General features: G+C 52.0%; 3 protein-coding genes across 3 annotated transcripts; 2 read left to right on the top strand and 1 right to left on the bottom strand.

Moving 5' to 3' along the window:
- Positions 1 to 46: 46 nt before the first annotated feature.
- On the top strand, positions 47 to 5917 carry ARL16 (ADP ribosylation factor like GTPase 16). The gene is made up of 5 exons (XM_040244875.1): positions 47 to 156; positions 326 to 384; positions 831 to 944; positions 1512 to 1627; positions 1788 to 5917. The coding sequence occupies exons 1-5, from the start codon at positions 96 to 98 to the stop codon at positions 1957 to 1959; spliced, it is 522 nt and encodes a 173-aa protein (XP_040100809.1). The 5' UTR covers positions 47 to 95; the 3' UTR covers positions 1960 to 5917.
- A 5308-nt stretch (positions 5918 to 11225) lies between these two features.
- Positions 11226 to 16783, bottom strand: CCDC137 (coiled-coil domain containing 137). The gene is made up of 6 exons (XM_040244858.1): positions 16592 to 16783; positions 16076 to 16209; positions 14414 to 14636; positions 12937 to 13019; positions 12737 to 12816; positions 11226 to 12557 (listed from the first exon to the last, which is right to left on the bottom strand). Exons 1-6 carry the CDS (start codon positions 16729 to 16731, stop codon positions 12336 to 12338), a joined length of 882 nt encoding a protein of 293 aa, XP_040100792.1. The 5' UTR covers positions 16732 to 16783; the 3' UTR covers positions 11226 to 12335.
- A 110-nt stretch (positions 16784 to 16893) lies between these two features.
- Positions 16894 to 18445, top strand: OXLD1 (oxidoreductase like domain containing 1). Its single transcript, XM_040244877.1, has 2 exons — positions 16894 to 16976; positions 17777 to 18445. Exons 1-2 carry the CDS (start codon positions 16917 to 16919, stop codon positions 18176 to 18178), a joined length of 462 nt encoding a protein of 153 aa, XP_040100811.1. The 5' UTR covers positions 16894 to 16916; the 3' UTR covers positions 18179 to 18445.
- The last annotated feature ends 584 nt before the right edge of the window (positions 18446 to 19029 follow it).

Raw genomic sequence — 19029 nt, 5'->3', positions numbered from 1 at the left:
TGCTCAGCGGCGGAGTCTATCCAATGAGAGCGGAGCTGAGGGTGGGCCTTGCGTGGCTCACGGAGCTAAGGCTGTCGAGTGGAGCGGGAAGCGGGATGTGTCTTCTCCTGGGGGCCACGGGGGTGGGGAAGTCGCTGTTGGTGAAACGCCTGCAGACTATCCTTCCGCGCCGGGCGGGGGGTGGAGAGGGTCCGGAGGGGCGTGGGGATCCGAGGGGCGCTGGTGGCGAGCGGGCCGGGATGCGTCGGGGGCCCTCGGGCTGGGGGCGGGGTCCGGCCGGCGCGCCCTCCTTGGCCCCACTCAAGAGTCCTTGACTGCCTCGCACAGTTGAGTTCCCGGGATGGGAAGGGCGACCTGGGCGATCCGCCCCCAACGCGGCCCACGGTAGGCGTCCTGCAGGTTTAGAAGTGGGTCCCCTTGAGATTAGCAGAGCTTTGGGTTCCTTTAAATGGAAGCAGCGGTCTGACTGGTGGGTGTGTTCAAGACACCTTTCCGGAGGTGGTGGGTGTCACCGCGGGGAGCCTGGCTCCGCCGGGACAGAATTCGCAGGGCATTCGGAGCTGCCTGCCCCTCACCACTGGTCAGATTGAGTTTGCTGCTCCCCGCACAGGGCGAATCCCTTTGGTGGGTGTCACAGCCAGTCCTGTGGGTCCTGCACCCCAGGGAGCATCTTTTGACCTCCTCCCTTGTGGGTTCTGCCTTAAAGCCTAAACACTTAAGACCTATGTTAGTGGTTAGGTCGCAGTGTAAAGGGCTGGGCACATTGCTCTCCAGGAGTTGCCAGTGGGAAAGCGCTTGTGGTGGTCTCTACATCCCGGTTTTTTCCACAGGTGGGTACCAATTTAACGGACATTGTGGCTCAAAAAAAGATCACCATCCGAGAGCTGGGGGGCTGCATGGGCCCCATCTGGTCCAGTTACTATGGAAACTGTCATTCTCTCCTGGTAGGTCCTAGTCTTTTGCCCTTCCTTTGGGGAAGAAAGTCCCCATTTCAGTGTTGTCAGTCTCACTTTGTGTGGGATGGGATTTGGGTTCCCAGGCAGCTATGCTAGTCGAGGAAACATGGCCCAGGCCAGAACTGCTTCCTCCTGGAGCTCCAGCTGCTCCCTAACGCTGCTGCTCCCAGGCAAACGTGAAAGCTCACCGAAGGGTTGCTGAAGACAGTATTTCTTCTCTGCAGACAACTGTGTCATCCACTCACTGTCTTATTGTTCTGGGTATGTTTGTATGTGTTATGTTTTAATTATGTATGGCCTGGTTCATCCCATCCTGCAAGATCTATGCCCCAAATTCTGGGACACTTCCTTGTAAAAGTAATGACTGCACAAGTAGAGCAACTTCCGTGGAGGTGGAAACAAATAACACTGGTGATTCTTGCATATCTCGCTCCCCTCTGCTTTTCCTGAAGCCTTCCTTGCTCTTCCTGAGCCAGGCTTGTGATGTGAATAGAGATTTGGCAAGGATGGTATTTCATCCCAGGGGGGCCCTAATCTCCATTCACTTCTTTCCAGTTCATGGTGGATGCCTCTAACCCCACCCAGCTCTCGGCATCCTGTGTGCAGCTCCTGGGTCTCCTATCGGCAGAAGAACTTGCAAAAGCATCAGTTCTGATTCTCTTCAATAAAATGTACGTGTCTGTGAGGTGAGGGGGAGTGCAGGTGTGCCCCAGGGCGGAGCTCCTGTAGAGGGTAACCAAGAGGGTGGCTCACTGCGGGGTGGGAGGGGCACAGTGATGGCTAGGGTGGGCTTCTGGCAGCCCACTCTGATACGTGCTGCTTTCACTCCAGTGACCTGCCCTGTTACATGACCATAGAAGAGATGAAGTCGTTAATCAGGCTCCCGGACCTCATTGCTTGCGCCAAGCAGAACATCACCACCTTAGAAATCAGTGCCTGGAAAGGCACTGGCTTGTCAGACGTGCTGCGCTGGCTCCAGGACACCCACAGAACCAATGGTTGACTGCAGGGTGGAGAAGCATGGCCGTCCTGCTCTGTGACAAGAAGGCAGAGGCGGTACTGCTTGGCCATCGGCTGTCTGTTGCTTTTTATAAAAGTAGGCTAAGCCCTGGAAGACGGGGTTCTGTGCTGAGTTGCAGTGATGGATAAACTGTCACCCAGGTTACAGAAACTCCTGATATCTGCCCTCTGGCTCCAGGATTGGGAGAGGAGGACAGGCCTGCCAGGTGGCTTGTGTCCTGTACCATCCTGGAATGGTTTTAGGAGAATTGTTCCCCTCTCCCCAGGAGATCTGCTCTCCAACCTGTAAAGTTTCTGGTACCTTAACGATGGGATACCCCACAGACAGCGTCAGGTACATGAGTCAGTGTGGTAGGAAAAACCAGGCTTTGGGTTATAAACAATAAACCTTTACTACCCAGAGGTGCCTCAGTGGTCAGGGATCCCGCAGGTAGGCCAGGGTGGAGAGGGGCTCTCATGGAGTATGGGAGGTGCTGGTGAACTCATGGCCAGACCCTCAGGCCACAGTTCCCCCATGGCCCGTGGTGTTGTCAGCTAAGAGCTTGCAGGAAACACCTACATCTATTGCTGGTGCATTTGTGTCCTAGGGCCCCTGTAATGAATCACCATAAACGGTGGCTTGTAGCAACTTAACAGTCATAGGACTGGAAGCCAGAAGTCTGAAACTGAGGTATCAGCAGGGGTGATCCTTTTGGAGACTCCAAGGGAGAATCCATTCTTTGCTGTGGTTGCTGCATGGTGTCCTTGGCTTGTGGCTTGCAGGACTTGAATCCCTGACTCTTGTCTTTTTTTTTCTTTGGTTGTGCTGGGTCTTTGTTGGTGCCTGAGGGCTTTCTCTAGTTGCAGAGAGCTGGGGCTACTCTGCCTTGCAGCACATGGGCTTCTTGTTGCGGGCTTCCCTGGTGGCTCAGACGGTAAAGAATCTGCCTGTAATACAGGAGACTCGGGCTCAATCCCTGAGTTGGGAAGATCCCCTGGAGAAGGGAATGGCAACCCACTCCAGTATCTTCCCTAGAGAATTCCATGGACAGAGGAGCCTGGGGGCTACAGTCCATCGGATGCAAAGAGTTGGACACGACTGAGTGACTAATACTTTGACTTTTCTCTTGTTGCGGAGCACGGGGTCTAGGGTGCAGGTTTCTAGGGCGTAGTTGGTTGCACTCAGGCTTAGTTGCTCCACAGCGTGGGGCATCTTCCCAGACCAGGGCTTGAATCCATGTTCCCCACATAGGCAGGCAGAGTCTCACCCACTGTGCCACCAGGGACATTCTCTGCCTCTGTCTTCACATGATCTTTTCTTCTTATGAGGACGAAACGGTGGTGAAGAATCAGACTGCCAGTGCAGGAATTGCAAGAGACACAGGTTTGATCCCTGGGTCAGGACGATCCCCTGGAGTAGGAAATGGCAGCCCACTCCAGTACTGTTGCCTGGGAAAGTCTATGGACAGAGGAGGCTGGCAGGGTGGGTACAGCCTGTGGGGTCGCAAAGAGTCGACACAACTGAGCAGCTGAGCACAAACAAGGGCCCGCCTTAATCCAGATTGAGCTCGTCTCAAAATCCACAGTCACATGTACAAAGATTGTTTTTCCAAATCAGGTCCTCGTTGTAGGTTCTGGAGGTTACAACTTGGGCATACCTTTGGGGCTGCTATTAAACCTGCTGCAGTCTGGTAAGAAATCCTCTCTCAGTGTGATTGTGAGTTTCCTACAATACCTTCCCCTGTCTCAGCCGGTGGTCTAGCTCACTGGATTCCAAGGGCCTTTGGAAGGCCTGCATGGCCTCCTTTAGCCTTGTGGGCACCCAGGGCTCCAACACCCTGGGGTTTCTCTAGGGCAAGAACAGTTCACACTGGCCTGCTTTGGCCACCCCTGTGGTTGTGCTTTGGCCTCACCCACTCTGATCCCAGGGCCAGATGTCCAGGCCCAGAGGAGCCAGGCAGGGGGATCAGTACACACTCCAGAAGAGTGGGCTGAGGGATCTTGGCTCCAAGTTGACCTACATCCTCAGCCTGCTTCAGTTTCCCCAGTTGCTCTGAGAAACAGCTCTCAGATGGAGTAAATACACTCTGAAGAGGCCCTGGGGTTGGGCAAGCCATCCTGAAGAATCTTAAAGACAGCCTTCCCAAGACCTGGAGGAGAGAATAGCTGGTTTTTGGAGGGAGCCACTGGCTGGCTGGGTCGGTCTAAGGCCGTCGAAGAGTACTTTGCAGTGTTTGTAACGCCTGAACATGGCCGCGGTAGAGGTTTGGAGCCCCACTGGGGACCATCTGTGACTGTGACCCAGGAAAGCATGCTGGCCGCACAGAACACATCTTCCCTTCTGGGATGGAGCAAGGTTCTGAGCTGTTCTGCTGTCTAGAACCTGAGAATCTGGTGAGGGGCTGGTCATTCTCCCTGGAGAATGTGCCACCTGTGCACACTCCCCACTCGCCCAGATTGCAGGGTGAGCTGAATGCTGCGGTCCCACCAGGCCCCAACACCAGCCCCCAAGGTTGGCCATCGGAGGAGCCCATCCATTCTGTGTTCTCCCCACTCTGCTTTCTCAGAATCACCTACAGAACTCGTTGATACAGTGGACCCTGGACCCCCAGAGTCCATGTGGATGCCACAGGGCTCCCTGAAGTCAGTACTGAGTTCTCAAAAGTGCTGATGCTGCCCTCTGGTGTCCTCATTCCTAGACTGGCTGGGAGGGAGGGCAAGGGGGCAAGAGTCCCCCAGGTATCAGCCAAGGAAGGACCATAGCAAAGACTGCCTCCTCCTGACCCCCACGCTAAGAGCAACACTAGTGCCATCACCAATATATTTTTTGTATACATTATACTTGTATGAAATATAAGTATATAGCAATATGTTTAAGATAATTCAGTTGCCCACCTGTTAAAAATGAGTAAAATAAAATATTTTTTAAATATCAGTAAAGTTAGACAATTTAATGAATCATGACTTTCATTCACAAAGTGATAGTTTTTAATATTCAGGAGTAAACTGTCAAGAAATGTATGACATAGATAAAGCAGACCACAAACTAGCCACAAGAAACAAAAGATTTATATACACAGTGGTTCTTAACTAGGACAGTCTGGCCACCTGTGGATACTCTAGAAATATTTTGGATGGTACAGCTGGGGGTGGGGGCTGCGATCCAGCATCTATGTGTATCTATTAATACAAACATAGAGAACAGGAGAAAGAAAGAATGACATGTATTTTAAGGAACGAGCTCATGTCATTGTGGAGGCTGGCAAGTCCACAATCAGCAGGATTGGGCAGCAGGCTGGTGAAGCAGGTTGACGGTATGTTTATAGTCTGAAGGCCATCTGCTGGCAGAGCCTTCTTTGTGTGGGTGAGGTCAGTCTTTTCTATTATTAAGGTCTTAACTGAAGTCCACCTGTATTATGGAAGGTAATCTGCTTTATGCATAATGTCTACTGATGTTGATCTCTAAAAAACACCTTCACAGAAACATCTAGAATAATAGCTGTCCATCGGTAGACATCACAGTGAGTTCCTTGGTCTGATGAAGTGATGGTCAGGTGCCCAAACTGGTGCAAAATCCTCTGTTGTGATTCTTTCATAGTATTCTGAGCATTTGCATCTACCACCAGGGCGGCAAAGCACAGTCCAGAGTTGGCATATCTCCTTGTCAGAACCCCTTGTAGCCCTGGGTTTCTGGCATCAGTCTGAGCTGACCCTGTGCTCAGGGCCTGCCCACCAGTGCACCTGGCACGTGAACATCCATGATCTCAGTGTCTCGCGTTGGCAGACAGAACAATTGTTATGGCATTTTGGATTCTCAGAGGGTGCAGACATGAAGTGAGCAAATGCTTTTGGAAAAATGACACCTATAGACTTGCTTGATACAGTTATCACAAACCTTCAATTTTTTTTTTTAAGTTAGTTATCTGTGAAGCATAATAAAATGAGGTCTGCCTGTTTGTCTACATTCAGCCCATCTCAGTGTTGCTGCAACACCCATGTCCGCAGAATTCATGGACCCAGGTAGTTATCTCACAGGACCACATGGGGTATCTTTGTTCCAGTCACCTTCCAAACCTGGAAAGGGGCTCTTCTGATAGGCACTGACATGTCCTACTCTAACACACCCCTCAAACGGTCATCATTGATTTCCATAGGACTGTGCCCAAATGGACATCCTTAAATAGGCCACTGTCCTCCTGCCTGACCATATGGCCAGGCCATAGGCCACTACCCCAGTCAGTGAAAACTCAAACATGGGGGCTTCTACAGCTCAGTACTTCATCACTGCTAGGAAAAATGCATGTAATTTAGCCCAAACAAGCTGGTCCTTTTTAACCTATTTCAATCAGTCTCCATTTGCTGGTCTTTACGTAGAAGCTTTCCAAACAAAATGCTGTCCATTCAACTTGGAACTGCCGTTCCCAAAGTGAACAGCTCTTTGTCAGTCAGTCGAGAGCAGTTTGTAGGGCACTCTCCGAGTGACTCCTAAGTAGAGTCCAGCACCTCCTCGTGGTCCCAGAGTCCGCCCCGGGTGCAGAGGCTTCCTGCATCTCGCATTCTGCAGGCAGCTTGGTCTGCTGTAAGCCATTTCCACTTCCATGTCTATATGGAAACCTTCTGGGCACTGCCACTTGCATTAGAGTGTCTCAGCATCGTCCGAGACATCACTGCTATTGGAGCTTAAGATCTTTTTATATCCTTCAGTCACTGGGGCAGCTTCAGTTATTGTCAGACGGCAAGGTGGTAAACCCCCCTCAGGTGGAAGTTCTCCCATCCAAAGCCCCAGCAGCTGCCCCTAGGGGGTTGCTCACAGGCTCTTGCCCTCCACACAGGGCCACCACAGCACCCCACCTTCTGCCCCACACTGGGTTCAGCCACCCTTCAGTTCAGTCACAGTCATGTCCGACTGTGACCCCAAGGACTGTAGCACGCCAGGCCTCCCTGTCCATCACCTACTCTCGGAGTTTACTCAAACTCATGTCCAGAGTCAGTGATGCCATCTAACCATCTCATCCACTATCGTCCCTTTCTCCCACCTTCAATCTTTCCCAGCATGCAGGGTCTTTTCCCAGCATCAGGGTCTTTTTCAGCCACCCTTACTGGTTTCCATTTAGCATGTCCCGAAGGGCAGTTATACGCCTTCTGTTTTATAAGATGAGGTGCAAGACTGCACAACTGCCCTCAGAAGCCAACTGCAAGCCCAGGTTGTTACCTCTGCTCTTGACTGACAGCTAGGCTATAAATCAGATTCCCAAGACCGCCCTCCTCAGGTTCAACTAATATGCTAGAGTGGCTCACAGAACTCAGACAGTTTACTTACCAGATCACTTTTTATGAAAGAAAATAACTCAGCCAGATGAAAAAGAGCCCTAGAACAAGGTATGGGGAAAGGGCAGAGTTCCCATGCCCCCTCCAGTGAACACTCCCCACGTTGCCATGTTTACCGACCTGTAAGTTCTCTAAACTCTGCCCTTTGTGTTTTATAATTGATTGAATCATTAATTCAATTCCAGGCCCTCTCCCCTCCCTGGAGTTTGGGCAGTTGGAGGTAATGGGCACTGAAAAGTTCTAACCCTCTAATCACGTTGGTTCTCTTGGCAGCTAGCCCCGATGTTTAGGCGGGGTCCAAAACCCAACTCATTCACTAACAAGAGACATCTTTGTTGCTCTAATCAGAAAATGCCAAGGGTTTTAGGAGCTCTGTGCCAAAAATGAGGATGAAGACTAAATGTATATTATACATAAATCACACCATCACAAGCCGATTCCAAATTGTTTTTCAGAAGAATGCTGGTCTCCCTATGGATAACAAATCCACTAGGGTGGCCTTCAACTCTGTTCATTAACAGGCCAAACCAGGACTTTCTTGGTTAAGAGAACTAGAATAGAATGGGAAACTGTCCTCTGAAGACATAGTTAACTTGGCAAACTGATTAGCCTGCACCCTAGAGTCTACTAAGAAAGAAAAACAAACATTAAAATCCTTCATATTTCAGTTCAACAGGTAAAGAGTCCCCTAAGCAAAGTCCTCCCAGCTTTCATCATTATTTTAAGAAGCCAGGACATTGAAAGACTTCAAGAAACCAAAGCGCTCTGGGCATCTTCAGTCACCCAATCCATCTTTCTAGTGTCCTCCCACTTCTCAGTGATGGGATCCCAGGAAATCAGTTTTTCCAAGTCTCCCTCTTAATTGGTTCAGAGAAACAACTCTCCAGACTGGGAATGAATTTTCTATACTGGAGCTACATTCTCAATGCTCAACCCCAGTACTACTGAACAGTCCCTGCCTCAGAGCTCGATTCCCAATTGTGGAGGTCTCCAATAAACCTCAGCAAATCAAGAAAAAAATGATCCTGAACCCACAACACTTAGTGCTCTTCCAACAGGAGTGAACAGATCGTGCCCTTACACCAGACTGGTGGTGATAAAGTGAGGGGGCAGGTGGACACGCTATTTTATTTTTTTATTTTTTTATTTTTTATTTGCCAGGAAAATGCACTGGTCATAGCAAACACCCTCTTCCAACTGGACATGCTGTTTAAAGTGCTGGATATTATGAATCTGAACACCAGTGTGCAGGCTTCAGTGTTGCTTTCCCAAGTAATGAATTCTCAGCAGACGATATCAGGCAATTACGCAGCATTATGTGGGAAGATATTGGATCCAGGGTTGGTGTCACATTCTAAAAATGTAATCCAGAAAAACTGTCCACACGGCTCCCTCCCAGATGCTCCAAATTGCCTGACAGACCATTTGAGGTTTGGCAGGTGGGTTTCACAGAGCTGCCCACCATCTCACGGGTATAATTCCTGGTAATGATTGGCAGGGCTCCCCAATGACTCAGTGGTAAAGGACCCTGCCTACGCTGGAGATGCAGCTTCCATCCGTTGGTCGGGAAGATCCTCTGGAGAAGGAAATGGCAACTCATTCTAATATTCTGCCCAGGAAATCCCACGGACAGAGGAGCCTTGTGTGCTATAGTCCATGAGGTTGCAAAGAGTCAGACATGACTTAATGACCAAACAGCAACAATGATTTGCATGTATCACTTGATTCATCAGCTAAAGTAACCTTAGACAACCACACAGACTTTGATTTCGTACTTAATGAATAAGGAGGCATTTGTCCAATAGCAAATACTACTACTACTACTTGGATAAACACCTTTGGAGAAGTAGAAACTCAATTTCACAAGATGAGGAAACAAGCACAAATTTCACCCGACTCTCCTTGGCCCTTTGATTTATTCCGCTACCTTCAGGTCTAGGGTCATGGTTTAGAACCATCATACAAGCTAGTTGTCATATATTACTTTTGCATTCTGCTTTGCATAGTTTTGGCTTTTTGTTTCTGTTTTTTATTTTTTTCCCCATGCTGCATAGCTTGCATGATCTTAGTTCCCCAACCAGGGATTGAACTTGGGCTCTTGGCAGGGAAAGTGCAAAGTACTAACCACTGAACCACCAGGAATTCCCTATTTTAAAACTTTGTACGTGTTTCTTGTCAACCCCCTGCAGAAATGCATACTAAATAGAATGATGGTGACTCAGTGCCTTGAGATGACTGCTGATGCTTGTACCTTCTTTACAAGTTATGATTTTAAGAGGGAAAATGGCTGAGAGTTTCCAGTTCTCCTTTCCTTGTTACTCAAACGTGGCCTCACTCAGTGTCAATCACTATGCACTTTCTCTCTGATGTGGGACACGATGTCCAGGCAAGGTCCTGGCATTGAGGGACAAAACACAATTCCACTAAAACTGATCAGTGATGGTCTCAAGCAAAGACCCGGATCAAAAGGGAGGGGGAAATGTGGAAATGAGCAAAGGAAAGCTCAATCAGAATGGGGTCGGGAAGCTCTGAAGGGAAGGCTCTCTCACGCATGCGTCCCTCAGCACCACAGCTCACAGGCCCAGCGGGAAGATTTCCTCTGACTCAGAAACAAGCTACTCACTGCAGCCTATGGAAAACCAGATCCCTCCTAATTTCCTCCTCAGTTCAGTTCAGTCGCTCAGTCATGTCCGACTCTGCGACCCCATGGACTTCAGCACACCAGGCTTCCCTGTCCATCACCAACTTGCCAAGATTCCTCAAACTCATGTCCATCGAGTCAGTGAGGCCATCCAACAATCTCATCCTGTCGTCCCCTTCTCCTCCTGCCTTCAATCTTTCCCAGCATCAGGGTCTTTTCCAAATGAGTCAGTTCTTCAAATCAGGTGGCCAAAGTATTGGAGCTTCAGCTTCAGCATCAGTCCTTCTAATGAATATTCAGGACTGATTTCCTTTATGATTGACTGGTTTGACCTCCTTGCAGTCCAAGGGACTCAAGAGTCTTCTCCAACACCACAGTTCAAAAGCATCCATTCCTCCTGCTGCTGCTGCTGCTAAGTAAGTTGCTTCAGTCGTGTCCGACTCTGTGCGACCCCACAGACAGCAGCCTACCAGGCTCCCCTGTCCCTGGGATTCTCCAGGCAAGAACACTGGAGTGGGTTGCCATTTCCTTCTCCAATGCATGAAAGTGAAAAGTGAAAAGGAAGTCGCTCAGTCAATTCCTCCTAAAACCTAGTAAAAGCTGACCTTCCCCTTTGTCTCCTCCAACTTGCCACACAGTTTGCTTGTTCTGGATTGAAATTCTGATTCCAATAAACTCATTTTGGCCAAAGATCTTATTTCATGCTAAGAGTCAACACCCTTAACGCAGGCTGGATGTCCTGATGGCTGATCCTACCTGGGTTCTATCTCTAGAGGAGACCCGAATCTGGGCTCCATTCCTGAGGGGTGATGCCCAGGTTGGGGGCCCATCTCGGAGGGATGACCCCAGCCTGGTCACCATCGCTGATGGGTTAGGTTGGGCCTGGTGACATCTCTGATGGTAAACCCAGCTGAGCTGACTTGACCAGTTTTTAGAGGCACTCCAACAAGGGTCTAAGGAAATATAATTTCCACATTTCATGTGACCAAGGGCAAACTTCCTTCACCATGACCTGTTTCCTCATTCCCACGTTCATACTGTACTTGCAGTACATCCAGGAAACACCGGTGTTTCTCAGCGGCCCCACCTCACTCCTTGCTCTCACTGCCCTGCCTGTCTCAGAACCTGATTGTAAGAAGGATGTCAGCACTGAACGAGAGATTGCACTGCCCACCCCAATTGCCATGTGATGGGGGGTGAGTCCTGGCTACTGCAGCCAGCCAGCACCTGGCCACCCATGCAAGGGCTGGGGCCACCCACCATGCAGAAACACCCCAGAGAGTGACAGCCCTGATTCCAGGTACAGCTTCCAGAACTTCAATCTTTTAATTCAAAAATAAACTTCACTGCATAAAATACAAACTTGGGGAAGAGCAAAACAGATCCCATACCACTCCACACTCATTCTCTTGGGCCACCCTAGCCAGTGCTGAGGCCTAGCACTGACTGAGGTGCCCAGGCCGTCTTTGCTGGCTTGAGGAGCCTGAGCTGTAGAGAGCAAGGCAGCCCAGTGGCTGTCAACCTCCAACAGGGCTATGAGTGCCCTGACCCTGTCCCTCCATGTTCGACTGCTAGCAGCCTGTAAGCCACATCCCCATGCTCTCACTTGTATCCCACGCCTGAGCAGGAGGATAAGTCCAGGTGCTCCCTCCTTTGGCACCTGTGGGAGGTTCAAACCTTGCCAGGCCCTGCCCTTAGCAGGAACTCACATGGCTCCTCTGATCGCGAGAGCCCTGAGCTGGGCTCCTGTCCTTTCTGTCTAGCCACTCCTGACCTGCTGGAGAGCCCCGCCATGTCCTCCCCAGAGACCCTGATGATATAAGCACTCAGCCTCCCCAGCCGTGGTGTGGGTGGCTTAGTCTTCGCACACTAATATAAGCTGGGGTGGCTCCACCTGCCCTGCGGGGACCATGAGGATGTCTAAGTGGCCTAGATGCTGACCCCCCGTCCCTGCCCCACACCAGCCTGCTGTCTGGCTTTGGCTCCAGCCGTGTGGCTCTGTTGAATCTGGTAGAGCCTCGCTTACTGAGTCAGCAGTGTCTACAACTCACAGGCATTTAGGGACAGGATTATGGGATTGGCCCTCCCTAAAGTGGCCCTGGGTTGTGTCTCAGCCTGGACCTGTGTGTTCAGAACAAAGCTGCATGTGACGCTAGGCTTAAGGGAATGACGCTGACTGTATTTCACCCAGGTGCTGGCTCCATCTACGGGGGCTCAGGAGACAGACGGTGCTCTGCGCGAGATACGGGTCCAGCGGATGGTCACTCCTGAAAGAGCAGTCTCTAGAGAGAAGAAACAGGAGCCCGCTCCCCCACCTGCGTCCCAGGACATGTCCTGGGAAAGGACTCTTGATTGTAGGCCATCTGCTTGTCCAGCTCCAGCCCAGGGGCAGCAGCTCTGGTCCCTCGTCATTACAGCTGCGTCTCTGGCTTCTTCCCGGGAGGGAGGTAGGGTGGCTGTGGCGACTGAGTCCCCTGCCGCTGCTGCTGCAGTCTCTTTAGCGCCCTGTAGGCGTTCACGGCCCGCTCCCTCTCCTCCGCCACGATCCTCTGTCTGGCCAGTGAGGTGGTCAGAGGCTGACACATACTGCCAGGGCTTAAAAGCTTCTTCAGCATCAGTGATTTCTTGCCAGGCTGAAGAACAGAGAGAGGTAGGGTGAGGCACAGCTTCGGGAAGGAGGGGAGGTTAAGGAAGGGTCTAGGTCAGTCTAAAAGTCTAAAAGTCAGTCTGTGAGAACATGGTGCTCTCCTGTATGCCCTGGATCCAGCAGCATCAAGGGGCAAAAAGGGCAAGTCCCCGAACCCCGGCTTACCTGGTCCCTACTCATGCTCATCCTGGGCTTGGCGGTCAGCTCTGGGGGCTGCAGTGCGACCTCACCAAACTTCACCGTGTCTGGAGGGGCAGAGGAGCACAGCTGAAGCCTGCTGCCTACACAAGCCCCACAGCCATGGCACCCAGAGCCACTGTTAGCCCACCCACTGACCCCGACACAACTGCTTCCAGAAAAGCTACCTTGGAGCAGCTCCTGCTCTAGCCTCTCTGCTGCCTTCTCCTCCTTCCTCTGCCGGGCCTTGTCCAATCGCCGCTTCTGGAACCTGGGAAGAGAGCACAGTGCTCCTCTTACTCCTAAACCCTCGGTTCACAGGACTCGGGAAGAGGCAGAGGTCACCCCTGCTCACGAAGAATGCTCCACAGCAGACCCCAGGGGCCTGCCTCCAAACCCCACGACCCACAGAGAGCACTCCTGAACCCAGCAGGCCCTCCCAAAGTTCTAAGTCAAGGGTCCTCAGCATCAGTAGCCCTGGAGCCATGTGACAATGTCTAGAGATGTCCTGGGCTGTTACAATGTGTGTGTGTTGGGGGTGCTCCTGGCACCTCCTGGGTGCAGGCCAGGTATGCTGCTCACTGTCCTACGGGGCATGGAACAGCCCCCACCCCAGAGAATCACCTGCCCCAAGTGTCAACCGTGCTGCTGAGTCTCAAGGGCCCTGCACAGTAGCATGTGTGATGTGGCTCCCTACTGTTACTGGAATCAGTGTCCAATGAGTGCTGGAGATCACTGTGGCTTTTACTGGTACCTGGGACAGGTTTTATGTGATGTAATTTTCATTCGCTAATATGAGTACATGAACTGTAAGTGGACATGGAGAAACTCCACAAAGCTGAAAACAATCAAACTTTTACAGCTTTAGGGAAATTTCTTCTTTTCTTTCTTTTTAAATTAAGGCCATGCCACATGGTATGCAGGATCTCAATTCCCCCAAGCAGGGATGGAACTCATGGAAAGCAGGCAGTCCCTGCTTTCACAGAAATTTCTGATGAAAGCCTGGCTTGGTTCACGACGAAAGTTTCAGTAGAGGCAGAAACACATCACAAAAAGCATTTGTTTGCTAAAACCACTGCCCTAGCCCCCACCCACAGGCTCAAGAAGGTAGCACATAGCTTATGTCCTAGACTTCTCCAGGGCTGAGAGTAGGGATGGGCAGCTGGTGGTGGGCTTCCTCCTGGTGCCAGTATCTCCACTAGGAAGCTGAGTCTGAGAGGTCACAGAACTTGTCCAAATGACACAGCTATAGGCTCTCAAATCTTCTGGGGGATGGAAAGGTCAATCCTGGAAACTGACTTCTGTGGGGCAGGCACAGTCCACCTGGTGGCTTGCAAGCACTCCTGGGAAGGAGCCTCACCTTTTTTCTACTTCCCTATAACGACTGGCCTGGAGGGAACAGCTAGCCCTCGCTTGGCTCCTGGATCCCTTGATGCTTTCCACAGAGAGGCACAGACAAAGCTAAGCCTTCAGAGTTCTGTGGGTTCAGAGCCTCCCAGGTGAAGAGGCTGAGGTTGCAGAGAAAAACAGCGACTGACACCAGGTCCTGCTTGCTCTGAATCACGGGGCGGGGAGGGTGCCCCTTGGCAACGAGAGGCTGTCAATGTAGAAGACATTCAAGGAACCCCACAGCCTTGCCTTCCAGCCCCTCCAGCCCCAACTCACGCTTTCTTCCGCTCTGACTTCTCCTTCTTGGGAGCAGCCTGCACCTCGGGCTGCCGGCTGGCCTGGTTCTTGCTGAGGAACAGCACATGCTGGGCCTCCTGTTCCATGCGCCGGACATAGGCCCTGTCGGACTCCCACTTCCTCTGCTTGAACTTGGGTATGGCAATGTCTGGTTCCACTCCCTTTGCTTCCTTCTCCAATGTCTTACTGAAAGCTGCCTGGGCTGAGGACAAAGGGAGACCTCAGAGAGGAGAGTGATGAAGGCAGGGGGGTGGACTGGGTGGTGCTGGGCTGGTCACCCATGTTCATCTCCCCTCCCCAGGCTGCAGACAGGGAAGAGCAGACTCACACGGGAACTAAACAATCTCTAAGGTGCCAGCTGGGGGCACCCTGGGGTGGCATCCCCAAAGCTCACTGGCACACATCAAAGACATCCTCTGCAGCTCAGCTGAAAAAAGTGATGAGACCTTAAGTATCCATCACTAGGTGACCGGCTGAATGAATCCCTTTATGTTCATCCAGAGGTGTGACTGCACAGCTGCAGAGGAGAGCTTCGTGGAGTTACGGGAAAGGGCATGGAAAGATCTACAAAATCCACTGGAAGGGAAAACCCAGGACACCAAACAATATACAGAATGAAAGTATAGCTTTTACTAATATGTGAAATGTGAAATATGTATAAGACTAACATGTGAATAACTAAAATAGGCATGACATTTCCCCTGGGAAGGTAAAAAGAAGATGAACAGTGGTTTCTTTTAGGGGGAGGGAACAGGATTCAAAGACACCTCACCTCATACCTTTCAGAACTGATTTCACCGTATATGTAAGTTTATATTTTTAAAAATAATTTAACCCCCTAAAAGTGCTGACTCTATAGGGCATGGTTCAGAATGTGCCATCATCCATCTGGGTCAGTCACTTCCTCTACCCCTCTGCTTCCTCAATCAATTCTTTACTTCGCTATTGATTTGGCGGCCATCTAACCCCCAACAAAAAGACTAAGGTTTACAAAGAAATGACAAAATAGCATTGCTGCAAAATCAGTGTCATGTTTAGGAACACATACACTTATACGTGTACGTGAAACACAAACACTCTGGACCCAATTCCCCCAGCATTCAGGGAGAGGCTGACAGGTGGGCACCCTACCTGGCCTTCGGGAAAGGGGCAGGGTGGGGGTGTGTGGAAATGAGCTTCCTAGAGGGTCTGATCAATTCCCTCCACAACCTCTGGAGATCATCCACTTCTCTCCACCATGACTTCTGCACTCTGGTCCAAGGAACCATCATCATAGTAAGGCTGGCCTGCAGTGTCCTCTCATCCCCTCAATCCTTACATAGCGACCTTCTTCTTCAAGTAAATCTGAACTGACTGTCCACTCTGATTTATCTCCACTACTCTTGGTAGAAATCAGCACTTCCATCTTAGCCCATGAGGCCCCAGGGGCTCCTTTTGGAGCCTCACCTGAAACCACCTGAACACCAGCTGCCACCCGCCGCTCTGGCCCTGGTTCAGTCAGCCTTTCACATGCTCCTGCACCGTCTGAACTGCTCGGGCCTGGCAGATTTCTTTTGCCTGAAACGCCACTGAATACTTGTGTAATTAAGTGGATTCAAACACACAAGGCTTTATGGCCACCCAGCATACGCCTGCAGTTACCCTCTTTCTTCCTCTTCTTGTTACTGATAGGATTTTTCATCTCTTGCCGGCTCCTCATAATCTCTCGCAGCCTGAAAGGAATTTCCTGTTCATCCTGGTTCTTGGGCTTGCAATTCACTTTCTTCTTTTCTTTGCTGTGAAGGAGAACACGAGGGTGAAACAGGTCTCAAGTGGAGCATAAACAGAATCGGAGAAACCGAAGCTCAGCCTGGAGAAAGAAACTTCACAGGCTAACCTGGCCGCTGTCGTGCGTGCCGCTCAAGGGAGCACGACCTCGTCCTAGCCGGCCCGGAGACTGTCCCTGGACCTCCCAGGACCCTGCGTGGAAGGACCTGACTTCGTCCAGGATGACAAGACGGCGCCCGGAAGGTGTATGTGCCACACCGGAGACTCCGTCACGCCTCTGCCGACCCAGCTGACCTTCCGGGACGTCCACCGCCCGGACCCGGCAGCGAGCTGCGCCCGGCATGCGGAGGGGCGCCGAGGTGTCTTCAGGGCAGTGAGATCCGCACCCACCTGCGCGGTCCCGGCCGTGGCGCCGAGCGCTGCTTCCTCAGCTCTTGCTGCCTCCGGCCCTGCGGTCGCCCTGGTCTCCCAAACCTCGCCGTTCCCGCCGGCGCCGCCGCCGCCGCCGCTCCGCGCAGGAGTCCAGCCATCTCTGCAAGCACGGGGTTCACAGGAACAGCCACTTCCGCACTCCCGCGCGGTCCCACCCTACGCCCGCCACTTCCGCTTCCTGCGCCCATCGGCGTGTGCAGCTCCCTGACGGGTCGGGATTGGCCAGGGCGGCCGCCTTTCACGGCCGGCTGCGGCGCGTGCGCAGTGAGCCAGGCCGCGGGCAATGCTGCTGAGGAGGGTAACTGGGGGAGGCCGGGCGGTGATTGCCGCTACCCTCTGCAGGGCAAGTACGAGTGGGGACGGGAACGGGATATGTTCGGGAGGCTGGGCCACATAGGGGCCGAGGAGCCCCGCTCTTCCGGCCGCTGATCAGATCTCGGGGTAGTGCCGGCGGGTTCTGCGCTCGTTCCCCCCGTCCAGTACCTGTTGAACAGCTGCTGTGTGCAAGGCCTTTGGGGAAACCTCAGTGAATAGGAGCTGATACTCCTCGCTGGAGAAATTAGAGAAATGAAGTTTGGGCCCTTGTTCAGTGCCCTGGAGACAGAGCAAGGGACCAGGGTGGGGGCTCCAGGTGAGGAGAAGGCTGCGCCCTGGGCCTTGGGAATGACTTGGGCTTCTCCTGTGACAGAAGGAAGAGGGATGAAGGGGTAGTGCGATTAGTCAGGATGGTCACGGGAGGGAAATGTGGGAGGACTGGTTGGAGAGGGAGAGGTGGCTGTTTGGCCTGGAGCTCACAAGCCTCCCCCTCTGCCACAGTCCTGACCACCAGGCAAAGGCATCTTAGCTGGAGGTACAGTCTCTCCACTCACCATCTGCTGGAGTGCCTGCCTAGTGCCAGGCCTTGAACCCAGCCTCCCTCATGAACTTATGGGTCATCCTCGTCCCAAGCGTCAGGTCCATTTTACAAATGGGAAACTGGGTCTAAAGACGAGGTAACTTGTCTAAGGTCATGCAGGAATTAAGGAAGCTGAGAAAGACATGGAGTCCCCTGCCAGTGACAGGAAGCCAAAGTTTACCCAGAGCAGGAGGCGAGTGGGACCTTACCAGCTTCCTAGAGACTCATGTGCTTATCTGCATCCTTAGTGGCCGCTGTCCAGCTGGGACTGGTGCCAAAAGCTTCCTGGAGGCGGCAGCCTTCTTCGCAGGATCCAAGTCCATGAAGCCCGCAGAGAGTTTGGGAAGAACCATGTGGAAGCGGGGTCCCAAGCAGATGCAGCGGGCACCGGGCAGCCCAAATCCTCCCTGCCGGGTGGGGGCCCCTCAGGACCCCTGTACCCACCACCACCTGAGCTCCAGCCGCCCACCAACTGCTGCATGAGCGGCTGCCCCAACTGTGTGTGGGTGGAGTATGCAGAAGCGCTGCTGCAGCGCTGCCAGGACGGCGGGGAGCAGGCCCTGGCCGCCCTGGAGGAGCACGTGACTGACGAGAACCTCAAGGCCTTCCTCCGGATGGAGATCCAGCTCCGCGTTAGGAGAGGAGGCTGAGCCACCTGGCCAGACACCCTCACCCCGACACACTCCTCAGGATCCTGCACCGCCACCTTTATCCACGGCCTGTTCGTGCTGCTGGTGTCGGCAGGAGTAGGAAGAGCTGTTCATTGACTTTGCCTGAGAATAAATACGTTCTCTGTGGTGGTTAGACAGCAGGCTTTTGTGTCATCATCTGTAGGCTCATGCCATATTATCATATGTCCACAGGGCACCTGCAGCCTTCACCAATCTGTGAAGGTGAAAATAAACCTGTTTCCTTGACTATTCAAGTGACAATGACACCAGGGGCCCCCTTCCATGTCCCAGCATCCCAGAAGTCTCACCCACAGGTCAGCTCTGGTCAGCCACTGTCAGCGGTATGGCAGAGGGAGGACCATCTGGTCCTGTGAGGTGGCCATTAGCAAAGCACTGGTGGTCACAAATGCCCACAGATGGCCTGAGAAGTGTCCCATCCATCCAACTGCAGACTTCCAAGCTCTGATACCAGTGGCCTGGATGGACAGGGTTAAACGAATTTATGCCTATTTTATCTCCTCATTTAAAAGAAAAGCTAGGGTTGTGATCTGACGTCACGAAGGAGTTGAGCTGATAAAACAGGCCTTCCCAGGTAGAGGCCTTCAATGTAAAGCCAGCATTTTCCACAAAGGCAGATCTGTGGACAAAAGAATGAAATGACACAGCCACAAGACATGCTGCTGTGCTAATGCCTGAGAATACACCCAGTAGTGCCAGCTGTCTTGGCCAGCTAATGATGTCATCCAGAAGCAGTTGTGATTTTTTCAGAGAAACATGATAGTAGCAATACAGGTTTGTTACACTTTATGTCAGAGAGCATCTACTTCAAT

Source organism: Oryx dammah, unplaced genomic scaffold (assembly GCF_014754425.2).
Source record: "Oryx dammah isolate SB20612 unplaced genomic scaffold, SCBI_Odam_1.1 HiC_scaffold_8, whole genome shotgun sequence".
Lineage (NCBI taxonomy): Eukaryota > Metazoa > Chordata > Mammalia > Artiodactyla > Bovidae > Oryx > Oryx dammah.
Note: the sequence above shows the minus strand (reverse complement) of the source record. Positions and strands in the feature narration are given on the sequence as shown.

Bases quoted from the DNA above. Each gene is read 5' to 3' on its own strand.
- ARL16 (XM_040244875.1), top strand. From the start codon at position 96: ATGTGTCTTCTCCTGGGGGCCACGGGGGTGGGGAAGTCGCTGTTGGTG. The intron at 157-325 runs CTATCCTTCCGC...ACTGCCTCGCAC, and splicing joins GTTGGTGAAACGCCTGCAGA to AGTTGAGTTCCCGGGATGGG. The intron at 385-830 runs GTAGGCGTCCTG...TTTTTTCCACAG, and splicing joins CGCCCCCAACGCGGCCCACG to GTGGGTACCAATTTAACGGA.
- CCDC137 (XM_040244858.1), bottom strand. From the start codon at position 16,731: ATGGCTGGACTCCTGCGCGGAGCGGCGGCGGCGGCGGCGCCGGCGGGA. The intron at 14,637-16,075 runs GTAACTGCAGGC...CTTTGTCCTCAG, and splicing joins CAAGAAGAGGAAGAAAGAGG to CCCAGGCAGCTTTCAGTAAG. The intron at 13,020-14,413 runs GTGAGTTGGGGC...CTCTCTTCCCAG, and splicing joins AAGTCAGAGCGGAAGAAAGC to GTTCCAGAAGCGGCGATTGG.
- OXLD1 (XM_040244877.1), top strand. From the start codon at position 16,917: ATGCTGCTGAGGAGGGTAACTGGGGGAGGCCGGGCGGTGATTGCCGCT. The intron at 16,977-17,776 runs GCAAGTACGAGT...CTGCATCCTTAG, and splicing joins TTGCCGCTACCCTCTGCAGG to TGGCCGCTGTCCAGCTGGGA.